Genomic DNA, 19061 nt, shown 5'->3' with positions numbered 1-19061 from the left:
TGGAGAGCCTGTGTCCCGCCTTCCCGCCTCTGTCTTTGCTGGTGCCACGCCATCGATCCAGCATCTGCCTCCTTAGGAGGAACGAGGCCACCCCAGTGTCTCCCTCCCTGTGTTCTAGCCCCCAGGAGGGAAGCGGTGAGGTCCGATGGGGGGGAATGAATGAGTGGCGGGGAGAGGGTATGAATGAAGGCGAAAGTTTCCCTCCTCCAGGCCACCCCCGGTGCCCAGCCCAGCAGGGGTGTGAGGGGTGTGGACACACATGGGGAGGTTGCTTATAAAGGACACCTCATGGGGTTTCAGCCTCTATGGCTCCATCTGCCGAGGCCACGCTTCTCCTGCCAGCCTCTCACTGCCAGTCTAGCTCCTCACTACTTTCCTTTGGATTCAGCCCTTTACAATACCCCACCCACCTGGTCCCCACACTCCCCCCCCAGGGGAGGAGCAGGACATGCCAGCAGGCACAACCTCCCGTGGGGAGGAGGAGAGAACCAAAGAGTGGGGGGGACCACGGGGTCAAGGACGGATCTGGGGCTCTGTCCTGGCTTGGGCCGGGGGCAGGGGGGAGGCAATGATTACCTGCCCTGCACCAGGGTCTGCCCGGAATGGGGGTGTGTGGGGAGTGTAGAGCAGCCACAGTTAACACCTCAAAAGAGCCAGAGGTCTTAGCACAGCCCTGCTGGACATATGGGGATCTGTGCTCTCCCCACCCCATGCATGTACACACCACACACGTATGTATACACACATGCACATTCACACACACACATAAACACATACAACACACACACACAAACACATTTGCATATATACATATACACTGTACATACATACATGTTGACACAAACGCATATACACACATAGACATATACACATACACATACATACACGTATATATACGTACGTACACACATAAACACACATACACAAAACACATAGCACATATGCAAATATACGTACACATGCACATAAATACACACACACACACACCCCCCAGCTTCTCTTCTGCTCTGGCTCCTGCCCAGGGGGCTGCCTCTTTCTCTCCCAAGTGCCAGCCCCCACCCCCAGGCATCCCACTTGAAGACCTCCTGGAGGCGAAGGGCCTGTCAGGCAGCTGAGGTCATCTGAGGAGCAGGGCCGTGATGGGGGCAAGATGTAGCCTCTGTGGTGTGAGTTCAAGTCTGGCTGCACCTGCACTGTGTGTACAGTATCAGGCCATGTCATTTCTCTGAGCCTCAGGTCCTTGTCTGCAGGGCAGGAGCCTCAGGTCCTTGTTGGCAGAGAGGCCCTGGGGGTGGCCCAAGGGGCGAGGGGTTGGGAGGGTGAAGCCTCCTGGGCTCCTGAGAACCAGCCCTGCAGGGGGTGGCCTCTTTCTCAGCTGTGCCGGCCCCTCGCTGAGGGTCTGGCCCCCGCCCCAGGCCAGCCGCATTCTCCGTGTACTCTCGCTTTTCCAGGCCCCTGAGTGTTACCCAGCCCCCTCCATGTCCTGGCAGCTCTCCCAGCTTTTTAGTTCTGGTTTCTCAGCCAATTGGCCGTTTTCCCACTGCGTCTCTCTTGGTTCAAATGCCCCAGAGAGGAGTCTGACGGGCCACTCATTTTTCTTGGCCAGGCCACAGGCCAGGCGACTGGCCGCCTCATGATCAGCTACTTGGGCTGTGCTTCCCCTGGTGTCTGGCCTTGGGGGACAACAGTGGGAAGGGGAGGGTGGAGTGACACGGTGCAGATCCAGCACCGGAAGGGCCAGCCCTGGTGTCAAACCAGTCCCCTCTGTCCTGTGGCCAAGCCTGCAGAAAACGCAGTGGTGCCACTGATGGGCCCCCTCACCCCAGGACTGATGGGTGAGGGAGGAGGGCCCTCCCCACAGACATTCCTTTTCTGCCCACTCTCTCGAGCCAGGGTTGGACGTGGCACAGCCCATCATGCTACTGGCTGGGAGAAGACCAAGTGACCTACAGTGAGGCCCGGCGCCTGTGCACCGACCACGGCTCTCAGCTGGTCACTATCACCAACAGGTACAGGAGGGGACCAGCCCTCGGCCCTGCCCTGGCCTGATGTGGTCCCTCCACCAAACGGGGCAGCATTTTGCCATCAGATGCAGAGGGATCCGAATCCTTTGAGCCTCACCTGGGTCCAGGGCCTTTTTCAATATTGTCACAAGAATGACTCTCATTTATTAAGCATCCCCAGCCTGGGTCAGGTCCCCGGAAGGGGCAGAAACAGGCATAAGTATGGCTGGATGCCTGAAAGAGGCCTCGATTGTGTCTGATTTTCTCTTCCTTCTCAGCAAGGCACGGAGGTACAGGAGCTGGGTGGCCATGTGTCAGCTGCAGGGTCCCCAGGGGTCCTGAGCAAGTTACCGACTGGGGGCAGCACGCATGCTCCCAGAGCAGGGCGTCCAGCCTGCGGCCCAGGGAGTGGTAGCCAGTGGGCCCCCAGCTCTGACCAGCCCCTCTCCCGCAGGTTCGAGCAGGCCTTTGTCAGCAGCCTCATCTACAACTGGGATGGCGAGTACTTCTGGACGGCCCTGCAGGACCTCAACAGCACCGGCTCCTTCCGCTGGCTCAGCGGGGACGAGGTCATGTACACACACTGGAACCGGGGCCAGCCCGGTGAGCCCCTCCTCCGCGGCCCTTGCCCAGCCCGTTTCATGGACTTTCCGTGGTAAAGCCGAGGGCCGAGGTGGGCCGCCCTGCCAGGACCGAGACCCGGGGCTTCAGAGGAAACAGATCAGTCCTGGTGACGTGGTCAGGAGGACAGGTGCTGGAGCCGAACTGCCCGGCTCTGATCCTGACGCTGCCGTTTATCGGGGTGTCCCATCCGCTACCTCGCCATCCCCTCTTTGAGCCTCAGTTTCCTCATCTGTCGAATGCGGAGAACGGTACTTTGCTCGCAGAGCCGACATGAGGCTGAGATAGCTTCTTATATGTAAAGCTCTTAGAAGAGCGAGCGCAGGACCAGTGCTGCCTGTTATTCTTATCATTTCACATTCTTTAGCCTTTTTTAACCCTTTCAATACCCCGATGAGGTAGAGATGACGCCGGCTCAGAGGGGCTCAGCAGCTTGCCAAAGATCTCGCAGGAGCAAACACAGAGCTAGGACTCTGCCTCCACTCCTGGGCCCCGACACCACAGAGCGTGTCCCTGCCGAGACGGCCAAGCCGGTTCCCGGTGCCGGGGCTGTGGCGGTGCCCCTTGGGGATGTGAGGGAGGGCCGGACCCTGAGTCCTCCTCAGCACGCGGGTCTCCCTTCTCCCTCCTCCAGGGTACAGCCGCGGGGGCTGCGTGGCCCTGGCCACGGGCAGCGCCATGGGGCTGTGGGAGGTGAAGAACTGCACCTCGTTCCGGGCTCGCTACATCTGCCGCCAAAGCCTGGGCACGCCGGTGACGCCAGAGCTGCCTGGGCCAGACCCCACGCCCAGCCTCACCGGCTCCTGCCCCCAAGGCTGGAGCTCGGACCCCAAACTCCGGCACTGCTACAAGGTAGGCAGCCTGTTGGCCTGGGGTTGGGGAAGAGAGAAAAAAGAGCAACGAGGGGCGTTCCCATCGTGGCACAGTGGAAAGGAATCTGACTAGTACCCATGGGGACCCGGGTTCGATCCCTGGCCTCGCTCAGTGGGTTAAAGATTTGGCATTGCCATGAGCTGTGGAGTAGGTTACAGACTCAGCTCGGATCCCACGGTGGCTACAGCTCCAATTGGACCCCTAGCCTGGAAACTCCATATGCTGAGGGTGTGGCCCTAAAAAGACAGAAAAAAAAAGAGCAAAGAGGCAGCAGGTGGGTGGCTCCTGGGCAGACTGCAGACAGAGGTCCATACTGGGGAAACTCTTGTGAGTGGAATCTGAGGCCTGGTAGGTGCTCAGTAAACATGTGAACAAATAAAAAAAACCATAGAAACTGTTGGTTACAGAGGCCCTCAAATGTTGGGGCCAGGCTACCTGCTCTTCAGAATTGCTTGGGGAGCCTGATTTTAAAAAATCTTCCAGCAGTTGCTGCTGTGGCACAGTGGGTTAAGAGTCCCACTTCAGTGGCTCGGGTCGCTGCAGAGGCGAGGGTTCAATGTCCTGCCTGGTGCGGTAGCTTAAGGGATCTGGCATTGCCGTGGTTGTGGCGTAGGTCGCAGCTGTGACGTGGTTTCAATCTCTGGCCTGGGAACTTGATATGCCGTGGGTGTGGCCATTAAAAAAGAAAAATCTTCTAGGCTGCCACTGTGGAGACTGGGATTCAGTGGGTCATGATGGGGCCTGAAAACTTGTGTTTCTAACCCCTGCTGGGTTTGGGAGCCACTGATGTAGTCCATGTTCTTTTATTACACAAAAAGCAGACGTCCAGGAACGTGAAAGGACCTGGCCACAGCAAATTGTGGCTCTGTGGGGGTAAGAGCCCAGCTCCCCCCACTGGTCCTGCCCAGGGGGACCAGGCAGGGGGTGCTCTCTGGAGGTGACTGGGCCGGTTTCCCTTCTGTGGGGCTCCCTCTCCGATGAGCAGGACCGTCTTCGCTGGCCTCCACCTCCTGCCCATAGAGGCCCGAGCCCCCCTCCCCACGCATGTCTTGGGAGAGCAGGTGTCCCGTGGGGAGGTGGTGCACTGGGGACAGCTGGCATCACTGGACTCTGCCCCTGCAGGTGTTCAGCTCAGAGCGGCTGCAGGACAAGAAGAGCTGGGTCCAGGCCCAGGGGGCCTGCCGGGAGTTGGGGGCCCAGCTGCTGAGCCTGGCCAGCTACGAGGAGGAGCACTTTGTGGCCAACATGCTCAACAAGATCTTTGGGTACCGAGCCTGTGGCGATGGCCCACATGCATGTTTGTGGGGCTTTTTGTTTTGTTGGACATGGGGCAGGGGGTGGCTGAAAACAGCCCTAGGGAGGTCTGTCCTAGGGCTTGGAATGACCTGTGTGTCAGCTACTGGTGCCAGGACCATCCTACCCCCCCTCAAGTAACCTTGGTCTCCCTGGAGTTGGAGACCCTGTGTTGCTCACCAGAGCCAGCAGCATCCCTCAGACTCACAAACTTCTACACGAATAACCACCCTCGCCGTTCCAGGGCAGAATCTCCTACAGGCTAATCCAAGGGAGCACCCCCCACCCCCAAACCTGCACCATCCCATAATAACCCATGTTTCTCAGGAGACAGCTTTTCCTGAGAGACGACGGGAAGAGATAGGCTGCAAAAGTAAGCGTTTGCCCATGAGGTCCCTCCAGAACCCCATCTCTGTCCTGTGGCTTCCTCCGGCATCCTGTGACACAGCCCTGTAATCCCTTAACCTTGAGGCAAATCCAAAAGGACACAGGCTACCCAAGATCTTAATTCCAGGGATATCTCCTCCCAGAAAAAAACGGCACCATTACATTATTTGACCTGCGATTATACTGGCTCATGTCGATCACTTCTCACCATGTACCAGGTCCTGCACTAAACATTTAATCCATGTTCAAAAGTCTCATCAACCCTACAAAGCAGACCTTATCCCTTGAGGCTGATAGAGAGGCTGGGTTTTTTGCTCAAGGTCGAAGAACTGGTCCATGGGTGATCCGGGACTGAAATCCAGGAGTGTCTGATTCCGTGGTCCCAGGTCTAAGTACCATCCCCATCAGCTTCCTTATGTAAGAGCCTGCAGTCTTGCTGGCAGGGCAAACCCCACCTAAAGGGAAGCCAGGGAAGGGAGCCAGGCCACCCACCCTCTATGAGCAGGGAGTCTGGTCCGAGAGCCCAGTTCTCTCTGGGGAGAGAACGTTTTAAGGGTGGCTCCAGCAGTGTTTTGCCTGGTGTGTGTGAAGCCCAGATGGAGAGGTCCCCCCCCCCCCCCCCCGCCGGCCCTTGGGAGTGCCTGGGTCACAGCTGCAAGGGGCCCTCCTCCTCTCACTTCCCATGTCTTCTGTCTTCACCCCCGGGTTGTGCTGAAGTGAATCAGAGCCCGAGATCCACGAGCAGCACTGGTTCTGGATTGGCCTGAACCATCGAGACCCCGGAGCTGGACAGAGCTGGCGCTGGAGCGATGGCCTTGGGGTGAGGGGGCCTGGAGGAGGCGGGGCAGGTGGGCGGGCCCTGGGTGGGCGTGGCTTGGATCTGGTGCAGCCCTTCCAGGTTTGAGAGGTTTAGTGGAGGTAGGGTCTCTGCCCAGAGCCAGCAGGCGGCGGGCCGGTCCCTGCTACCACAGGCCTCTGGTTGGTCTGTTTGGGGTACGGGGGCAGCCTGCGCCTGGGCCCTGAGACGCCTCTCCCGCTCCGACCTCATCAGTTCTCTTATCACAACTTCGATCGGAGCTGGCACGACGACGACGACATCCGAGGCTGTGCAGTGCTCGACCTGGCCTCCCTGCAGTGGGTGGCCATGCAGTGCGAGACGCAGCTGGACTGGATCTGCAAGATTCCTCGAGGTTGAGTGGGGTGGCGCTGGCGGAACAGGCATGGGGCAAAGGGGGGCCGGGCCGGGAGGTCCCGGAGAGGCTCTCTTTTTCCTGGAGCTTCTTTGTTTCTGTTGTCCCGTAGGTGCGGACGTTCGAGAGCCGGACGACGTCAGCCCGCAAGGTGAGGCTTCCTGCCCATCCCATTCCCCATGGCAGCCCGGAGAGGGGATGGGGCTCGGCCAAGACAGAACGAAGGGGATTGAGGGGAAGCGGATGGAGCACTGTCCTGGCACAGGTCGGGTGGGCTCTCAGGCCTAGCAGGCCTGGCTTTGCCCTGGACCTGCCTCGTCCTCCGCGGGGTGGGGCAGGCAGGTAGTCCCTGCCCGGCCTCCCCTCCCACGCCCGTGCTGCCCTCGTAGGACGAATGGAATGGCTGCGTTTCCAGGAGGCGGAGTACCAGTTCTTCGAGCACCAGTCCACGTGGGTTCAGGCGCAGCGCATCTGCACGTGGTTCCAGGCGGAGCTGGCTTCTGTGCACAGCCAGGCGGAGCTAGACTTCCTGGGGCACAACCTGCAGAAGGTGGGCACGTGAGCGAGCAGGGAGGGCAGGCCCAGGAGCCAGGGAAAGGCCCTGCCACCCCTCACCTGTCTCTCCCGCTTCCCCAGTTCTCTCGGGGCCAGGAGCAGCACTGGTGGATCGGCCTGCACACCTCAGAGAACGATGGCCGCTTCAGGTGGGAGCTCTAGCGGGCAGCAGGTGTGGGAGGGGCGCTCGCGTGGATGGCTAGTCTCCACCCAGGCTGGAGATGGGATGACTGCCTAGCACACCGAGGCAGATTTGGGTTTGAATCCAGGTCTGCCCCTTGAAGGCTGTGTGGCCTTGAGCAAGTGACTTAACCTGTTCTGGACTTTGGTTTTCTCACCTCAAAATGAAACCACAGGCCTCCCTGGTAGGATTGTTGTCAGGATTAGAAATAAGGATGTGGGAGTTCCCGTTGTGGCTCAGTGGGTTAAGAACCTGACACTGTCTCTCTGAGGATGCAGGTTTGATCCCTGGCCTTGCTCAGCAGGTTAAGGATCCAGCATTGCTGCAAGCTGCACCATCGGTCACAGATGCAGCTTGGATCCCATGTCACTGTGGCTGTGGTGCAGGCCTGCAGCTGCCCCTCCAATTCAACCCCTAGCCTGGGGAACTTCCATAGGTCATGAGTGTGGCCCTAAAAAGATTTAAAAAAAACGAAAGAAAAAGAAAGAAAGAAGGATGTGAACCCTTAGCAGGCAATCAGCACATTATCAGGCACTAAATAATGGCAACTCATATGCTGTGTTCCCTCAAGAATAAGGTCCCCAGAGGACATGGGCAAGAACCTGTGATGGTCCAGAGCGGGCTCTTGGTATTCAGAGCCCACCTCCCATGCACGAGGCATGGAAGAGCCAGGAGCACATGGGTGTGTGAGCACAGCGTTGCCCTTGAACCCCTGCTCTGGGATACTTGGACTTCTTTGCTAGATAGAGAAATGAATGCCCAGGAGGGCAGGGCCTTACTTGGAGGCACTGGGTCCTTAGGTTCCAGCTGCCCTGAGCTCAGTAGCCCCACTCCTCAGCCCTCGACCACTGAGCCCCTGGACTTGGGCCCTGGTTCCCTGCCCCCTGATTGCTGCATACAGGGTGTGGGGGGGTGTTGAGCCTGGCGCCAGTGCTGGAGTCACTGTTGCAGGTGGATAGATGGTTCCGTTATAAACTTCATCTCCTGGGCACCCGGCAAGCCTCGGCCCATCGGCAAGGACAAGAAGTGCGTGTACATGACGGCCAGCCAAGGTGAGGGCTTGGTGAAGAGAAGAGAAGGCTGATGGAGGGCGGGGAGGGGAGGGCCTGTCCCTGTGATCCAGCGGCCACAGAGGACTTGGGTTCAGAGCTGGACACTGGGACCTGAGCTCCAGCCCTACCCCTGCACTTGGGGTGACTGCTCTTCTCTTTCTGCAGCAAATTGGGGGGACCAGAGGTGCCTGACAGCCTTGCCCTACATCTGCAAGCGCAGCAACAGCACGGGAGATCAGCAGCCCCCAGACCCACCACCCACAGGGGGCTGCCCCTCTGGCTGGAGCCAGTTCCTCAACAAGGTAGGTGGTGGGGAGGGGGCACCCGGGGGAGAGGATGTGAACACGGGAAGGCTGAGCCTCAGGAGTCCTGTTTCTTTGGCCACATCAAAGTCATGGCCTCTTGCTTGTACCCACCACCCTCTCTCCTGCACGACCCCAGTGCCGGGGCTAGACTCCTTGGAAACTAAGTCAGTGTAGTAATACATTCTAATTCACCAGGTTAACAACATTGTCTGTACAGTTTGGTGAGTTTCCTAGGTCCCTGGTCACCAAACATCTTGAGAGTGTTTCCTATTAAAATATTGAATATACAAAGTATGTGTGTGTGTATTATACATGTGTATGGAAGTAAATATGTGTGTTTACTTCCATACTGATATGCGTAATGCACATATAGTAAAATATACACAAGAACAAAACAATATAAAGCATGAGCTAAAGATTTTAAAAATAGCTTTTTTTTGGCTTTTTAGGGCCGCCTGCGGCATATGAAGGTTCCCAGGCTAGGGGTCCAGTTGGAGTTGTAGCTGCTGGCCTACACCACAGCCACAGCAACACTGCATCCGAGTTGCATCTGCAACCTACACCACAGTTCAAGGCAATGCCGGATCCTTAACCCACTGAGGAGGCCAGGGATCAAACCCATATCCTCATGGATCCTTGTCAGGTTCGTTAACCATTGAGCCATGACGGGAACTTCTAAAATGGCATTTTTAAGTTTCCAAAATTTTCCTTTTAGTGGTATGAAAACATTTTGGGTTTCACTCAAAATCCATCATATTATCTATTATATTAGGAATTATAATAATTATAATAATTATTACTTTTCACATAATTTTGATAAAAGCACGAAGTGATTGCATATACTTCATTATTTTAAAATATCTTGGTCAGGCACTTTGTGATTCAGACTTCACAGGGCTTGTTTGAAGTTCACATTATTTTAAAATATGTGTTTAATGGTTGTTGTAGCTTAAAAGGTTGCCTCACAAAGACAAATAGATCGAAATGGGAAAAGTTCATCCATCATAGGCCCCAGCTGTCATTTTCTTCATGTTTCAGTCCTTCTACCAATTAAACAAAGGTTTTTGTTTAAAAATTGGCTTGTACATTTCTTCATTTTAAACTAATCTGCCTTATACACTAGTCAGAAGACCTGATCATGAGGGTTTAAAAAGAAGTCTGGAAGATTTTTTAATTTTTTATTTTACTCTTTTTTTTTGGCTTTTTAGGGCTGCAGCGGTGGCATATGGATGTTCCCAGGCTGGGGTTCTACTCGGAGCTGTAGCCTCCGGCCTACACCACAGCCACAGCAACTCGGGATCCGAGCCTCGTCTGCGACCTATACCACAGCTCATGGCAATGCCAGATCCTTAACCCACTGAGCAAGGCCAGGGATCGAGCCTGCAACCTCATGGTTCCTAGTCAGATTTTTTTGCAGCACCACAACGGGAACTCCAGGAAGATTTTTTTTAAAACAGCATTTAAAAAATTCTCCTCCCATTTAAAAAATTCCTAGCTGAGTGTGCAGCTAGGAAAGTTTGGGGCAATAAAATTAATCAGAATGGATGTGCTTCTAAACATGTTCTTAAAACATTCCCTCTAGAGTGAGTTTCTTTTCCAAAAGTGGTTACTTTTCTGACCCAAGGGGCTGATTCATCAGACCTGATTAGACCTTCACTGTTTCTGTTTTTTGGCTTTTTAGGGCCACACTCGCAGCATGTGGAAGTTCCCAGGCTCGGGGTTGAATCGAAGCTGTGGCTGCTGGCCTACATCACAGCTCACGGCAACACCGGATCCTTATATCACTGAGTGAGGCCAGGGATCACACTCGCATCCTCATGGATACTTGTCGGGTTCGTTACCACTGAGCCACGCCAGCGACTCCCTAGACCTTCAGTGCTTTTACCTGGTGGCTGAAAGAGCTTATCCCAGCAGGAGAAGGGCGCTCCTCCCTGTGGTTTGCGCCCGCATCATTAGCATGAGCTTCCACCCATGCGTTCTTTGCAGGACGTTGTAAGACCTCTTAGTCCGATCGCGAGTATTAGGTTAATTAACACTCGATCACATCATCCATAAATCTTTGTCAGACATTCGAGTGCAGCCAGCCCTTAGTGTCATGCAGCTCTGTCTCCAGAATAGACCAGCAAATATTATACCTTTTTTTGCCTTAAAAAAAAAGAAAGTAAGACGTATATTATTAACACTTTTTTTGGAAAAAAAAAAAAAAACTTGTCCAAACTCTCCAGAGATAACCACTACCAATATTTGCTACCTCATTTCCTGACTTTTTGCACACAGTTGAGATCCTCTAAAGAACACAACTTTGTAGCCAGCATTTCTTTCACAGGGTTCTATTTGGAGCGCTTATTTCTTCATGTCATTAGGTTTTTCCAAAAACTTATTCTCATGGCTTCTTCTACCAAATATAAAGCAAAATATATTTATGCATGTAATCGATCCCTTTCTTAATGCATCCGTGTAATGATACCAATAATTCCGTCGGAAGACTTAGACGGATGCGAGGCTCTTTCCCCTTTCAAGCCTGCCCTGGGACATCTCGATCTACACATTCTGTGCCCTCCCTTGAAGCACCGTAGCATAGGATGTAGGTAACACATGTACACGTCTGCCTCTCCCGCTAGATTTAAGCTCCTGGAGGGCAGGTCCACTGGCACCGGACTGACTTTTTTTTTTTTTTTTTTTTTTTTTGCCTTTTCTAGGGCCGCTCCCGCGGCATATGGAGGTTCCCAGGCTAGGGGTCCAATTGGAGCTGTAGCCACCAGCCTATGCCAGAGCCACAGCAACATGGGATCCAAGCCGAGTCTGCAACCTACACCACAGCTCACGGCAACACCGGATCCTTAACCCACTGAGTAAGGCCAGAGATCGAATCTGCAACCTCAGGGTTCCTAATTGGATTCGTTAACCACTGAGCCACGACGGGAACTCCCGGACTGACTCTTAATACACCTGCATGTGGTAGGAAGGCCCCGGGCCTTCGCTGGAGTGAACTGACCGCTTCCTCCTTTTAGCTGCTGCTACTTGCTACTTCTGATATGAACTTGATGCTTCCAATTTTTTTTTTTTGCTTTTTAGGGCTCCACCCACGGCATATGGAGGTTCCCAGGCTGGGGTCAAATTGGAACTACAACTGCCAGCCTACACCACAGCCACAGCAACTCGGGATCTGAGCCACGTCTGCAACCTACACCGCAGCTCACAGCAATGCTGGATCCCCAACCCAGTGAGCGAGGGCAGGAATCGAACCTGCATCCTCATGAATACTGGTTGGATTGGTTTCCGCTGCACCACAATGGGAACTCCTGCTGCTTCCAATTTTATGACTGATTTTACTAGTTATTTAAAGAAGGCCTCAGAGTGGCTCTGAATTGCTTCTGTGAAATAAAATGCATGGGCTTTGTGACAAACCTCCACGAAAACTTTTGCTTGCTTTCTGAGTTTAGAATTTTCTACCCCAAGTCTGACATTGGAATCAGCCGGATGTAATCAGTAATAGTAAGAGCTCCCCTTATGAAGCACCAACTCTGTCATGCATTCTCCTTAATTCTGAGAATGACCCCAAGAGACAAGTGTTTTTATTTCCATTTTATAGAAAAGTTGAGGCCAGAAAGGTGAAGTCCAGCTCCTCCCCACCCCTCTTTGTGACCCCAAAGCCCCTCCCATCCTTTTCTCCCGTCACCCCGCCTGGGAGCAGAGACGTCTTTCGTTTCCAAATAAAGAGTCTTCACCTGATAAAAGATTTCCCACACGGAGTTCCTTTAACCTTCTGAACGTGATAAAGGTGGAGAAAGAGAAATGTGAAGTTATGGCTTTAGAAGCCGCTGCCTAATAAGATCATTCAAAAATAAGATTAAAGTATCCTAGAGATGAGGGAGGTTCCATCATAGCTCAGTGGTAACCAACTTGACTGGTATCCACGAAGATGCAGGTTCGATCCCTGGCCTCACTCAGTGGGTTAAGGATCCGGCATTGCCGTGAGCTGGGGTGTAGGTCACAGACTCGGCTCAGATCCCACATTGCTGTGGCTGTGGTGTAGGCCGGCGGCTACAGCTCTGATTTGACCCCAGCCTGGGAACCTCCATATGCTGCAGGTGCAGCCCTAAAAAGACAAAAATAAAATAAAAAAAATTCTAGAGATGAATATTAAGTTCAAAGGGAAAAACACTAGGTTTTAGACAACACTCAGGAAAGTGTTTCACTGAGAGCCAGAAAGATCTTGTCCCCACGTGTTGGCCCAGGCACTCCTGCCAAAGGTAGTAGAGCCCTTGGTGGCCCCAAGAAATCTTTTCACTTAAAAATTCCCCAGAACGTGGGCAAGTGTACGTGACTCTGCCCTGCCAGGCTGAGAGGGTGCTAGAGCCTGGATCAAGGATTCCCAGATGTCCTGGTTCTGCTGTTTTTCTCTCACAGCCCCCAAGCCTCCCCAGGGCCTGCGGCTGAGGGGTCCGCAGTGGAGTTTCTGGGTGTGTGGGACAGGGAGGTGGAGCTGGACGTCACGCCTCCCCCTCCGCCCCACAGTGTTTCCGAATCCAGGGCCAGGACCCCCAGGACCGGGTGAAGTGGTCAGAGGCGCAGTTCGCCTGTGAACAGCAAGAGGCCCAACTGGTCACCATTGCAAACCCCTTAGAGCAAGGTAGGGCCAAGCCATGCCGAGGCCCCACTACCCTCTGACACAGTCCCGTCCCCCCCGCCCCCCGCGCGCCCCCCCGCCCAAATGGCTGGAGTGGAGTGGCAGGGGTCTGCCTCATAACTCTCTCTTCTGGGGAACTGCAGCGTACATCACAGCCAGCCTGCCCAATGTGACCTTTGACCTTTGGATTGGCCTCCATGCCTCTCAGAGGGACTTCCAGTGGGTGGAGCAGGAGCCTCTGCTGTACGCCAACTGGGCCCCTGGGGAGCCCTCTGGCCCTAGCCCTGCTCCCAGTGGCAACATACCGGTGAGGCCATCCCCGCTCTCTCCCCTGTCCCCGCCCCCGCCCAGGCCTGCCGCTCCCAGGACCCCCTCTTCCAACATTTTTGCTTGGAGCACAGCCTTTGGGGGGCAGCGGCACCAGGCAGGGCAGCTGCTAGGGCTCCCCTGAGCAGCTCCTTCCCCCCAGACCAGCTGTGCCGTGGTCCTGCACAGCCCCTCAGCTCACTTCACTGGCCGCTGGGACGATCGGAGCTGCATGGAGGAGACACATGGCTTCATCTGCCAGAAGGGCACTGGTATGTGTCACCAGGGAACCTGGAATCCCCAGTGCTGGGCTGGATGCTGTGGGCCATGCCTGCAGAAGTGAAACCTGGCCCTTGACCTCAAGGGGTCCCTGGGACCACCCCCAGGGTTTAGTCTGCTTGGGAAGCAGATGGGCAGAAAGGCAAGGTGCCAATGGGGGGAAGGCAGTGAGCACCAGGGGGTCTCGGGAGGAAGGTTTGGGGTTTGGAGGGCTGACCAGGGAGAGCTAGACGCGTGGTGTCAGGGGCCCTGAGCTGCTGCGGCTGAGCCTTCTGTCCCTCTGTGCGTGGGTCCCTCTGCCCTGGGTTCCTGGTCTTGCTCATCCATTTATTAGCCATAAGGTGTTGTTAGGAGTTCCCGTCGTGGCTCAGTGGTTAACAAATCTGACTAGGAATGATGAGGTTGCGGGTTCGATCCCTGGCCTTGCTCAGTGGGTTAAGGATCCGGCGTTGCTGTGAGCTGTGGTGTAGGTCGCAGACACAGCCCAAGTTGCTGTGGCTGTGGTGCAGGCCGGCGGCTACAGCTCAGATTCAACCCCCTAGCCTGGGAACCTCCATATGTCGAGGGAGCAGCCCAAGAAATGGCAAAACAAACAAACAAGGAATGTGTTAATAACAACAGTGGCTGATGTGTGTCTGGGCCAAGCATTATGCCCAGAGGAGAGCTGGTCCCTGATGTCCAGCGCTTCCCCAGGCTTCATGCCTGGGGATGGGGTGAGGGAGGCAGAGCCCGGCCTGAACCCTGCCCCCTTCCCTGTAGACCCCTCCCTGAGCCCGTCCCCAGCAGCGTTGCCCCCTGCCCCGGGCGCCGAGCTCTCCTACCTCAACGGCACCTTCCGGCTGCTGCAGAAGCCGCTGCGCTGGCACGACGCCCTCCTGCTGTGTGAGAGCCGCAACGCCAGCCTGGCCCACGTGCCCGACCCCTACACCCAGGCCTTCCTCACGCAGGCCGCCCGAGGGCTGCGCACGCCACTCTGGATCGGGCTGGCCAGTGAGGAGGTGGGCACCCCGGCCGGGCCCTCGCCTGGCTTCCCTCCCTGTCTCCTCCTCCCCCCGTGCCTTACCTGCCCGCCCCCGCTGGCCCCCTCCCTCCCAGCCTGATGGCCCCCTGTGCCCAGGGCTCCCGGCGGTACTCCTGGGTCTCCGAGGAGCCGCTGGGCTACGTGAGCTGGCAGGACGGGGAGCCCCAGCACCTGGGGGGCTGCGCCTACGTGGATGTGGATGGGACCTGGCGCACCACCAGCTGTGACACCAAGCTGCAGGGCGCTATGTGTGGCGTTAACGGGGGTGAGCGGCCACCCACCGGGGCCAAGGGGTGGGCAGGGGGTAGGCCGACCCTGGGAGGACCCGGGACCACTTCCTCGATCCTGCACCCCCACAGGGCCCCCTCCTCCCCGAAGAATAAGCTACCACGGCAGCTGTCCGCAGGGGCTGGCGGACTCGGCGTGGATTCCCTTCCGGGAGCACTGCTACTCCTTCCACATGGAGCTGCTGCTGGGCCACAAGGAGGCGCTGCAGCGCTGCCAGAGAGGTGGGCTGGGACCGGCTAGAGCCCACACGTGGGGACCCCTGACCTGGACCCTCAGAGACCCCCTAAATGCAGTCCCCATGCTGCACGCTATCTGTAGGCAGCACTCACACATAAGCGCCCCCTTCCGTTCCAAAACACAGAGACTGTTATAAACATGGTCCCCCTCTGCGACATGCATGACTGCACCCGGTCCTCTGCTCAGGCTGCCAGGGAAGGGGGCTGGGACCTCTCTTGGGGAGACATGTCTGCCCTGACCTGGCCTCCTTTGTGTCCAGCGGGTGGGGCGGTCCTGTCCATCCTGGATGAGATGGAGAATGTGTTTGTCTGGGAGCATCTGCAGAGCTCTGAGGGCCAGAGTCGGGGCGCCTGGCTGGGCATGAACTTCAATCCCAAAGGTGGGTACCCTGTGCATAGGATCTGGAGGGGAAGGCCCCAGGCTGTCGGGGAGAGGCCCTCCACCGGGTGAAGGGTGAGGGAGTGAGGACTCGTGGGAGGTGGGAGTTGGTTCTAGAACAAGCCTGCTCTCTCCACCTGTTCCACTTAGAACCCCCCCCCAACACCCCCTCTGTCAGTGCCTTCTTTCCCATAGGAGGCACCCTGGTCTGGCAGGACAACACGGCTGTGAACTACTCCAACTGGGGGCCCCCCGGCCTGGGCCCCAGCATGCTGAGCCACAACAGCTGCTACTGGATCCAGAGCAGCAGCGGGCTGTGGCGCCCGGGCGCCTGCACCAACATCACCATGGGCGTGGTCTGCAAGCTCCCTCGAGGTGAGCGCCCGCAAGGCCCGCCCCTCAGCCTCCCCCGCCCCGGTGCACCTGGAGCTGGGCTGGGGCCACCAGGACGCTCCCCTGGGATAAAGTGGTCTGTGCAAAGGACTGGCCCTTCCTGCAAATTTCCCAACTGGACGGCAGACCCGTCATTTTGTAGCGGCGAGGGGCAGGGATGGGGTTCAAGCCCAGGCAAACCATTCACCGACTCGGTGACCTTGGGTTTGAAAAGAATTTTCCAGCATGATGAGGTGAAGAGAAAGAAGAGTTTCTTGAGTTAGGAGATGGACATTGCAAGCTCAGTGGGACAACGTCCTGACGGTCAGGGGGAGCTGACCGCACAGGGAAAGAAGAGTTTAAGGGGAGAGTTGGCGAGAGACGCCGCAGGTGCCGCGGATGACTCTCTGATAACCCGGGCGAGCCGACACTGCGTCTTACGATACACTCGCTTGCTGGTTGGGGCGTATGAGGCCCCTATGGGGTGGAGTGAGGAGTGGGCCACACACCCTTCCTAGTAGCAGGTAGGAAGGAGCAGGCCTGGTTCTCGAGGTGGGAGCAAGGGCATTGCAGGGGGATGGGTGGGGTGACGACGAGGGCCCGTCTAGAGGCTTTGAGTTCACGCTCCTTGAAGGGGCCTCAAGGCCTAACAGGTAAGTCCCTCAAACTGCGGTCCCAGTTTCGTCATGTGTAAGATGGGGCTGATGACCGTAGCTCCAAAATGATGAAATGCGCAAATAACGTGTCTGGCGCGGCAGAAGATGGTCTGATAGGTTTGCTTATTGCTGTTATTGCTATGACTGTTATTAACTGGCTGTTATTAACTGGTCCCTCCTCCCCCGCAGCTGAGGAGAGCAGCTTCTCCCCCTCAGGTGAGTCCAGGCAGGGCTGAGACGAGCCTTCCCCGCCCGTTTCCCATCCCTCGGGGCCGCAGGGGGCTGTAGCGGGTCTTCTGACCTGCGGCCCTTCTCGCGGCAGCGGCCCTCCCGGAAAACCCGGCGGCCCTGGTGGTGGTGCTGATGGCGGTGCTGCTGCTCCTGGCCCTGCTCACCGCGGCCCTGATCCTCTACCGGCGGCGGCAGAGCGTCGAGCGCGGGGCCTTCGAGGGCGCCCGCTATAGCCGCAGCTCCTCCGGGCCCGGCGAGGCCACCGAGAAGAACATCCTGGTGTCCGACATGGAGATGAACGAGCAGCAGGAGTAGAGCCAAGGGCGGCGTGGGCAGGGCCGGGGCAGGAGGAGCTGGTCCGCCGGGCCCCCCACCAGCTGCAGTCCCGTTGGCCTAGGGAAGGGTGCCCTTGGGAGCTGCTGTTGGGAGCCGGGGCTGGCAGGGCCTGGGCTGGTGGGGTCCCTCTCTCGCACAAGGGCTGGGCTGAGACCTGGCTGAGTGCAGCGCGCTGTTTCCCTTTGGGGGGCCTACGGTCTTGTCACCCGGCCTGTGCCCCATGGTAACCAGAGGCAGGACGCCAGCCTCTTTCTGCCTCTTTCTCTCCCTACCCCCCCGCACCCAGGCCTGTGTCCTGTACCCCAGAGCCCCCTTCTCACTGCTGAGTCTGAGGAGGGCCCCCCCAAACCCTTAGCCAGCCTCTGTCGCTTCTCTTCTTCCCTGGCAGCCTCAGCTCTGAACCCCCACCCCACCTCTAACCCCCCTTCTCACCCAGCCCCTCCTTCTGAGCCAGGGCCCTGGGGTTTGGGGACCCCTCTTGCTCTTGGTGGGAGTCAGCTGAGAGGGCCAAGCATTTGTCACTCCTGTGCCTGCTGGGGTGGCCGGGGAGTGTGGCAGGAGGGGCCCGGGCGGGGCCTGAGAACCTGGGCATCTCTGTGGCGTGGTCAGCTGGGCTGGAGACAAGACTGGGGAGAGACACCCTGACCTCCTGGGGGTGACCGGCCTGGGCGGGGGTGTTGTCTCCTGCCGGTCGGGGGAGGGCTCTGTCCCTAGAGAGTCCCCTGTGGGGACCAAAATAAGTTCCCTAACGTTTCCAGCTCCTGGCTCTGGTTTGGAGAGAGAGGAGGGCGTTGCCAGGGCCCTGGGGGCCTCAGAAGGGGGACCCCAGGGGACTGTTCCAGGTGCCGCCCTCTAGTGGGGCCCAGGGGGACAGCGCCCTGGCCCCGGATGCAGGGGAGCCCACCCCACCCAGGCCGGAATCCCAGCAGGAATCACCAGTCCTGGGGCCGCGGCGCAGGACGATGTGAACACAGATTCCAAGACGTGGTCCTTTTTTGTAGTTCTTAATTTTTTTTAATGTGCCATTATTGTTTAAAAAAAGAAAAAAGAAAAGCAAACAAATAAAACACCTTTAAGAGGCTTGAGAGAGAAGGGTTCCTGCTTTGTCCTGTCATGAGCCTTGTCCCTCATATCGCTTCAGAGATAAAGGTTGTTTTGGGGGCTCATTTTGCCTCTATCTTGGGCCCCCTGGTGACACTCTCCAGTCACTTCTTCCGGGACCTCCCCCTTCTCTCTGTTCCTGGGGACAGGCGTGTGGAGGAGAGGTCAGGAGCCACAGACGGCTGTGCGAGCTCCGGCAGCTCAGCCCACTGTTGGGTGTGCAGAATGGGAGTTCGGGCCACCCCTGGGGTTCCTTTAGGGGTGTTTGAGTGTCAGTGAGATCACCTGTGCGACTCAGGTAGCCCAGCGCCTTCGTGCTCAGGCAGTAATTGCCCCATAAACGCCAGCTGTTACTGCTGTTTCTGGGCTCCGCCTCCCAGGGAGGCATTTAAGGTGCCCAGGCCAGCCCTGGGTGGTGGTCTCCCATCACCATGCATCCAAGGCTGTCGTCAGACCTGCACTTGAGCTGTGAGGTGAGAGCCTGTTTGTGTCTGGGAAGCGAGGGCTCAGAAACTGGAAAGCGCCCAGAGGCGGGGGAATGGGTCCCACCCAGGCCCTCCCACCCACCTCCAGGCATCTGCTCATGCATTCAGGACGTTTGAGCTTCTGGAACAAAGAGAAGCTCCTGCCAGCCAAGGATGGTCCTAAAGCAGGTGGAGGGAGAGGGGACTGGCTTGGTTGGTTGGGGAAGGTCTCAGCAGAGGCGGTGCCATTGGAACCCGAGGGAGGTGGATGGAGGGTGGGGCAGTTTTCTAGGCCTGGTCCT

General features: G+C 57.0%; 1 protein-coding gene and 1 long non-coding RNA gene across 2 annotated transcripts in view; one reads left to right on the top strand and one right to left on the bottom strand.

The window, feature by feature from the left end:
• MRC2 (mannose receptor C-type 2) overlaps positions 1 to 18281 on the top strand; it is a 59958-nt gene extending 41677 nt beyond the window's left edge. Inside the window, exons 10-30 of the mRNA XM_084984088.1 lie at positions 1894 to 2009; positions 2458 to 2606; positions 3259 to 3476; positions 4620 to 4762; positions 5895 to 5997; positions 6229 to 6367; positions 6480 to 6518; positions 6757 to 6917; positions 7004 to 7071; positions 8055 to 8155; positions 8321 to 8457; positions 12979 to 13093; positions 13234 to 13397; positions 13560 to 13668; positions 14435 to 14673; positions 14793 to 14961; positions 15056 to 15205; positions 15481 to 15600; positions 15795 to 15974; positions 16817 to 16843; positions 16950 to 18281. Of these exons, the coding sequence (XP_084840214.1) occupies positions 1894 to 2009; positions 2458 to 2606; positions 3259 to 3476; positions 4620 to 4762; positions 5895 to 5997; positions 6229 to 6367; positions 6480 to 6518; positions 6757 to 6917; positions 7004 to 7071; positions 8055 to 8155; positions 8321 to 8457; positions 12979 to 13093; positions 13234 to 13397; positions 13560 to 13668; positions 14435 to 14673; positions 14793 to 14961; positions 15056 to 15205; positions 15481 to 15600; positions 15795 to 15974; positions 16817 to 16843; positions 16950 to 17173 (2871 nt within the window). The 3' untranslated portion in view covers positions 17174 to 18281. The remainder of the gene's footprint in view (positions 1 to 1893; positions 2010 to 2457; positions 2607 to 3258; positions 3477 to 4619; positions 4763 to 5894; positions 5998 to 6228; positions 6368 to 6479; positions 6519 to 6756; positions 6918 to 7003; positions 7072 to 8054; positions 8156 to 8320; positions 8458 to 12978; positions 13094 to 13233; positions 13398 to 13559; positions 13669 to 14434; positions 14674 to 14792; positions 14962 to 15055; positions 15206 to 15480; positions 15601 to 15794; positions 15975 to 16816; positions 16844 to 16949) is intronic.
• The window catches only part of LOC146398066 (uncharacterized), a 1038644-nt gene that overhangs the window by 530291 nt on the left and 489292 nt on the right, over positions 1 to 19061 (bottom strand). The gene's annotated exons all lie outside the window — the stretch shown is intronic.

This window comes from Sus scrofa, chromosome 12 (assembly GCF_054392235.1).
Source record: "Sus scrofa isolate SSC_HxYL_T2T_F1_AM1 chromosome 12, Sscrofa_HxYL_maternal_Yorkshire_Landrace_v2.0, whole genome shotgun sequence".
NCBI classification, from domain to species: Eukaryota; Metazoa; Chordata; class Mammalia; order Artiodactyla; family Suidae; genus Sus; species Sus scrofa.
This window is presented reverse-complemented; position numbering and strand designations above follow the sequence as displayed.